Source organism: Apis dorsata, unplaced genomic scaffold, assembly GCF_000469605.1.
Source record: "Apis dorsata unplaced genomic scaffold, Apis dorsata 1.3 scaffold_188, whole genome shotgun sequence".
Lineage (NCBI taxonomy): Eukaryota > Metazoa > Arthropoda > Insecta > Hymenoptera > Apidae > Apis > Apis dorsata.
Window position 1 is genome coordinate 1,699,851 of NW_006263473.1, and position 7,865 is coordinate 1,707,715.

General features: G+C 38.2%; 1 protein-coding gene across 1 annotated transcript in view; it reads right to left on the reverse strand.

Moving 5' to 3' along the window:
- Positions 1-3,638: 3,638 nt before the first annotated feature.
- LOC102677841 overlaps positions 3,639-7,865 on the reverse strand; it is an 8,528-nt gene continuing 4,301 nt past the window's right edge. The window contains exon 2 of the mRNA XM_006614533.2: positions 3,639-4,240. Within this exon, the coding sequence (XP_006614596.1) occupies positions 4,167-4,240 (74 nt within the window). The 3' untranslated portion in view covers positions 3,639-4,166. The remainder of the gene's footprint in view (positions 4,241-7,865) is intronic.

Here is a 7,865-nt window from a genome sequence, read left to right on the forward strand (position 1 = left end):
CTCTGGAACAACTAAAATTACGATTGGGCCAGTGCAGTCGGTTTAGCAAGTTAAAACATGTCTCGCGGCGGCAGATCGGAATCGGACCTGGCCACCCTATATAATCTGCGCTCAGGAAATTACACGATGATGTCTTGCCGGATAAATTCTGGGAAGATGATAATGTTCAACGGCCATGCAAACGGATCGAAATCGATGTCTTCGGGAATACGTCTTCTACATTTTCTCTCCTCTTCCCTTTCCCTCTTCTTTTTCTTTTTCATGACCCCCCCACATTTCCTTCCTCGCTCCGTCGCCCCCGTCGTCGAGCAACAAGCCAATGATATGAATGATAAGATCGAGATCGATTACGATCCTCCGTACCGGGAACGAGTTTAAGGATACGCGCTGTCGGTCGAGTTTGATTGCTATATGGTGGAATGGCAATTTTCGCTGTTAATGTCTTAACGGCTTCGAATTTTGTCGATGCGATGGCCGCCGCGCTCGATCAATGTCAGACATGCCAGATCGGTGATCTCTTATTCTACTTAGGCGGTGCTTCGACAGATTGGATCGTCACCGTGTTGCTCGGTTAATGATACGGTTCATTGTCGTTATTCGAGCAAAGTGTAAAGTAGTTGCACTCATGTTTGTTCTCTTTTTTTTCTTTCTTTCCTTTCGTTTCGAAGTGGGAGGAGTCGTTGAGAAGATGAACTTTAACAATGTTTTTACGTATTTTCACGTATATTTTTTATTTCAAAACAATTCGTACGATTCATGACTCGACGTGATTTTCAATTCGCTATTGTATATACGTATGGTAGATTGATTTTCTGATATCGTTGCGTAAGACACGAGGATGCAACCGATGGATCGAAACACGACGTGCGTGCACCGATGCAAGAGGAGGAAAAAAAAATTTTTCGCGATCCCACGAACGCCACGCGATGCTTCATGCCACGTGCACGTGACCCCGCGACCTTAGATGCAACAGCACTATTTCCCTTCGCCGACGGATCTTCTCCTCCTCCCTTTCCTCGTGGCTGCACGCTGCAGGACGTGGCACGACACGAGACCGGAGATTAATATTATCTCGCGTGAACCGGCGAGATCGTTTCAGAGTTCCTGCACGTAGAGAGGCTGCCGCTCGGTACTGGTCTCGCTTCTTCCATGTCTTGCACGCTTCCGTTCAACTCCGGGAGATTGGAAGGCAAAGATGATGGAAGTGGAATAGGGTGGATTTTCTCCTCTTCTTTTGAAATTACATATTTTTATTGTAATCAAGGGGTGATGGAAGGAATTCTTTCATATTTTTTTAAAAATATCGTTAAACAACGTTCTTTTAAAAGCGGTTTTCACTAATTTTTCTATTGAAAGTTTCGTCATTTTATCGATCCTCGTATTTTCAAAAACCAAGAAACAATCCTTTTTCTATCTGTAACATAAAGATAGAAATATTTTGAATTTTTATAAAAATAAATATAAGTATTTTATATTTTATTTGAAATATTTCAATATTTAAATATCGATATTTGGAGTACATTCGATTCGATTCTTAAAATTTCGTTCAAAAAAAAAGTATGCATCTTGAGAAGATACATAGGTCAATTTTTCAATTGAATTTCAGGATCGTTAAAAAAAATTCTTCCGCGTAAGAAACGGCGGAGGAAGAACTGGCTCGAATCTGTACAAGGCTGCGCACGCGTGCTGCTATCAAGCAAACACGATGCAAGCCGGGTATTATTCAAAACGGTGGTGGTGCGGTGGGCAACCGTGGCTCTTCGAACGTCATTAACATACACCGTTCGCATATGCATATCGCTACCGTGCTTTGTACACGAGTACACGCGTGTCGTATGAAAGCACGACGAGTCCGTACGCGGAACAATAATGTGTACAAAGAGCGATACGGGTGTACAGGAGCCGATAAAAAAGTGCCGCTTATATTTCCCGCGTTCGCCTTTTGTGCGTGACGTGCGCGAGCCACGGTTTCCAGCCGCGTTTTTCTGAGAATGTGTCGTAAGTTTTCTGCCAGTCAAAGCACCCTGAAACGATTATTTTCGGTTCGGCTTCTTAGACGTGTTTTGTTTCGCGATATACAGTGAATGGATGGAATTTGTTCGCGGAATTCGTACGGTGAAACTCGGCTGGTATGAATTCGTAGGTGGTTGGTATTGCTTCTTCGCTTCGACAAAATTTCAATATTTTAAATATTTAAAAAAAAAAAAATAATGTTCCAGTAATTGGTCGATTCTTTTTTTAGGGGAAATGTTAATTTTAAAGTATATTTGTATGTATATCATACATGCAATTATTAATTATACGATGATCATAAAATCGAACGTTATAATATTATAATCAAATTAGAATTAATCTTTAAATCATAGATAGACACGTGGATTTTAAACAATCAGCAAACTGACTTGATGAGAATTATCCCACTGGTTCACAAGTTAACGAGTCATTTCTAATTCACGACACTGCTAACAGATCGCATTTACAAAAATTCTATTTATTAATCTGTCTTGTGCAATTCTGCCTATCGTTACGATTATTCACCATTCATCTTATCTTCCTTTTAACCATTCGAAAATAATCGATCCAACCTGGCTCGAAACAGCGTACAGCAACGCGATAAGAGGAAACCGACGTTCGCAATTACCATTAACCTCGCCAGAACTTGCAAGCAATCCAGAAACCGGCGTATATATTCCGTTGAACAAAACGGAATAATCACCGTGCAAGAAGGCGTTCGTGCATCGGTACGGATGCAAATACGGGGATGCAAAGGATCAAACGAGTATCACCTCTCCTCCATCAGTTCGGAACGATTCAAAACGATTCCGCCACGGGCGATCGAAAACGAGTGGCCTCTGTACGAGGAGGATGGATCGGGATGAACAATGACGCGGGAGGAGGAGGAGGAGGAGGAGGAGTAAGAAGCTGTGTGCACCGGCAGCTGGCAGTGTTTAACACGTTCGTCGATGCGCGAAAACGCGTCTGGTAGCATTCTTACGAGTACGTAAGGGGCCTCATTAAACGGCCCAGGAAGACGGTAGTGCATCGTTGTCGATTTCTTTGCATTTCGTTCTTACACGTGGTACGAATGTACGAGTTTGAATGATGTCGAGGGATTGGATTTGAATCAGGATCGCATTGATCGTAATTTTCGTTTTTGTGTTTATCTATTTTTTGAAAAAATGAATGAGTAGAAAAGAAGAAAGTTTTTATTTGATAAAAGTAATGGGGAGAAAAAAATTGTGGAGTCGAATCGATTTTTTAAGAATCGAAAAATGTGAATTAAGATTCTTTTGAAAATTTAATTTTAGAGATTGTAATAAATATTTCGAAGAGAGGAGAATGTTGTTTTTATGATACTTCATTATACTGTTTTCCTCTTCGAGTTTGATTAAATTGATACCACGAATTCCGAATTTCGAGCAACAAATTTTTAATAAGTTGTGCTGAGCATAAGAAAAAAGAATCTTATCTACATAGATAATAAATTTCGTACATAGCTTTAAAAATTTGAGAATTCGCACACGATTAATTTACAAATACAGTCAAACACGTGCATTTCTTCGCAGCACTCGAGATGTATTCTTGTTGTCTCTAAAAACAATAGCATGATTTAAAATTTATGACAAAAAAAAACGATAAATTTCAATTACAGCATTTAATTATTACATTATTACAATCTTAATAATTAACAATAAGCGTTGCAAGCAAGATTTGGAATAATTTTGCGAACAGGATTATAATTCATCGTTGAAATAAACGAAGATAAAATTCGTAGTGGAGTACGACTCAAAATTCCTAAGAAAAAAAAAAAAAAAGAAAAAAAAAGAGGAAAAAATCGTCGACAAAACGCAAAAATAAAAGAAGAAGAAAAGGAGTGAAACATCTCCTTCGCCGGGAGAAAAAAATTCTGCCGAGAGAGAGAGAGAAAAAAAAAAAGAAAAAATATTCGAAAGGGAACATTGTCAGCGAAGAAACAGGAGGGTTCCACTTGACTACCTTCCCAGGAGAAGTCCTTTGAGAAACCGAAGAGACCGTCGCTGGTCTTCACGGTCGCCTTGGTTTTTTGCGCCGGCTTAATTCTCATCCTACGGTGTTGCCTCGAAAGAGAAGCACGGATAATTTTAGCGAGTCACCGCGTGATGATACTCGTCCGTGTTTCTCACGTACTACCTCCGATGATAGCACCACGTGGTGGTCATTAAAGCCTCGCGAAAGATGCGGAACGCGAGGACAGCCTCCTCTGCAAAGAGAAATATAATCCTCCTAGTGTGTGTGTGTGTGTATGTGTGTTTGTGTGTGTATGTGCGCGTATTGGCGGTGCTTGTTTAAAATAACGAGACGCAATCACTTTCATTCGTGGGAAAATTTTAGCTGTTTGTTGATAGTGAATGTTGAAAAATATCGTGGCTTCCATTAATACTTTCGGTTTTAAATTGTTTTAGGGTTATGAGCGTTTGTTGCACGTTGAAAGAGGCAATTTTAATAATTCTGGGATGTTTTATAACTGTCTCGAGAAGTAATAGAAATAAAAAATTATTTTCTGATTCGAAAAAGCTGATGAGGAATGGTAGAAAAAAGGATAACAGATGAAAATATTGTGAGAATTAAAAAAAATAAGAAATTCGTGAATTTTGGATGAAACTAAAGAAGAGAAATACGTGGTATTAATTAGAGGAGTGACGTAATCTAGATTGGAAGGTACGAGATTGGAACAAGTTTTAAAGAGAGGCGAAAAAACTGAGGAACGGCACGCATTACACAACAATTTAAATCAAATTTAATAAATACAATTCGACACGCGATGTTCAAACTTCTTCGTACATTCAGCAATAAATACACCTGCATGAACGAGACTTGCTTCAGGGTGCCGGGCAAATGCTCGAAACTTGCAAATTCATCGCAATAATCATTACCATTGGCAATTCATCACGTCGGACAGACCTCCCAGCACACAAACGTTCCTGCGACACGATTCTCGAATAATAATCGCGCGCATCAAAACAATCTTAAATTTTTCTTACGTATTTTTAATCACGCTAGATTGATTCCATTGAAATTTTAATGCGATTTGACGTAATATATATCTCGTAATAAATCTCAATTGATTAGTCTACTTTTACGTATATCGTCATGCCTCCTAAATCTAACAGGATGTGTTAATAATACATTCGTGGAGACACTTTTAGAAAATCAATTCTCGAAGCCAAAACAAAAAAACATAAAGTAGTATACAAAAATTTCGATTAAGACTTATTTACCAAGTTATAAGCGTTGAAGTTTCGGTTAGACGAGGAGAAATAGAAATAGAGCGAGACAGCTTTATTCCTGTTACGCAATTACGCCACAGCGTGGCGCGACGTGTCATTTTCTCTCTGTCTCGCTTCATCTAACGTAAACTTCAATCAATTTATAACTCAATAAATAAATTTCTCTTTTTCTGTAATACTTTTTTATTTCTTTTGTACATCAATATATATTCTAATAATAACATTATTATTATTATTTCTTCAATATCTCTTTTAGACAGATTTATAATAAATATGAGAAAAACATTGTTAAAAATTCTAAATTTTAATACAATTTGCGATACGATATCGATATCTATATAGATATCTCGTGTCAGTATCAATTCCATCCAACGTAAAACATGAAAAAATGAGGAAAACGAGATGATTCTGTCCCTCGGTAAGGGTAAATTATCGCCGTGGGCGAGGGTTTCTCATAAAGCACCGCGCAAATTAAGTAGCCAAGGAAAAGGGAGAGGGATAACGTGTCGTTAGCGAGCGAAAGAAAGTGCAACGAGTGGCATGATGGAGGCCGTTCGTAATTTTTATAGAAATTATTATCGCCGATAGGAGGTAGACTAGAATTATCGTAAATTACACCGAATCGCTTTTAGTTTTGCTTCTTCTCTAATTATTATTTGGCAATTAAACTTTACTGCGTGTCACGACGTCCTGCAACGACGTCACTCTTTCTTCTTTCTTCTCTCTGGATCCTTGTCGTTTGAACTTAGACATCCAATATCGGTAAAAGACCAAAGGGAGAGATCTTGCTCCTTCTTAAGAGATATCGACGATCAACTTTTACGACATTGCTGCAGTAATGAAATTTAATAAGTTGTTTTTAAAAATTTGAATGGTTAAACGGGATTTTTTTTTTTTCTGATATTTCATTACACGATACACGATATCGAAGTACATGCATCAGTGATTAAAGGATGTTATAGATATGAATTTTCTCAGCTTGACGTCTGATAAGTTAATAATTTTTACTATACCATTTTTGGTTACGTTAGATGATTTTTGATTGCAAAGAAGAGATTGCTTTCCAGAAGAAAGAGAATCTATTTTGAATAAAATTTCAATAAATCACGAGTTACTTTTAATGAAATCTCCCTGATTTCTCATTGTACGCAAAAAAAGAAAAATTCATTAAACCAAAACCCATCAACTTAAGAATTTCCAAAGCATCCAGATCCAATCACCGAGAAACACAGACGTGTCCATAAATCGAGAGTAACAGATTCGAATTACCTTATAATCATTTCTCAAACTCTTGAATTGATACTCGTTGTTAACTTGTCCCTGCGAAATATCGAAAGTTCAAACGGCAAATCGTTCGATTACAATATTTCTCCATCATGTTGTATATCATAATTACTCCACCCAGGCCCCCACCTCTCTCTCGAAGTGTCTTCGAACACTCACGACGGAATATTTTCTCCAGCTGCGTATTTCGAATACGAATATAATACCTAAATTAACACAGACACGACAACCTTGCATATAATTATACGGTTAACATGCTCGCGGCTTGTTAAATAATACCAAGTATTTATACGCTTTTACAAACGGCCACGGCTGTTCAACGTTATTAAGCAATCTTTTCCTTTTTCTTTCGCTTCGCACACCATCGACAAAATAAATTCGAGCGTTACACGGGACCGTGCACCGGTTAATAGATGTTGCATATAATTATCCAATTAGCAATGTGTGTTCTCGACGGCATAGCACCGACAAATTGTCGTTTAACACGGAGAAGAAGGTAGGACCGTGACGGCGAGGAACATCCTTGTAAACAAAGTGCTGCGTATCACACGCGTATCATCTCCAACATTGTCATACAAAACAACCTCCATCCCTTGATAAACCGCATCGCGCATTTTCGCCATATTTTTATTTTGCACTGCGCGGAACCGTCGCGATGATAATCATCTTTAATCGAGGTTTCGTGTTCGATCAACGAGGAATAGACGAGTTTTAGATAATCGTAACACGTGTTGCGATAATTGGCGTGAGACGAGAGATGATGTCAGCAAAGTGAGGAATTTTTTTTCTCTCTCTCGCTGACGTTTTCAGATTTCTCGCGATATGCCCGCGATAACGAATAACGTCGAAGATGTTACTTTGAATTATATATAATAAAATATATATATATATAATCTCTATGGTTTAAAAAAATATACTTTAATATACTTTAACCTATAATATACTTTAACCTATAATATAATATGGTTTAATATAATATACTTTAAGAAAAGATACGATATAATTATAAACGAGTATAATTTCGACAAAAAGTTCACGCTTGAGAAGAAAGAATTTGCCCAATATCTCTCAAAAAAAAAAGAAAAGGAAAGAAAGAAGGAAGAAAAGGAAAGGAAAAAAAAAATCTCTTGGAACAAGCGTTACACTTTGAACGGGTAAAAGGAGCTCGGTAGAAACGAGCACGAAGCGTACGACTCTCCTAATCTCTTTTAAAAACATCTCGGCAAGCCTCGAAGCACGTGTCCGTTTGAATGACGTCGGGGACAGGCGGCGTACCCACCGCAGGATTCTCCCGGCTCGCCTCTCCTTTCCACC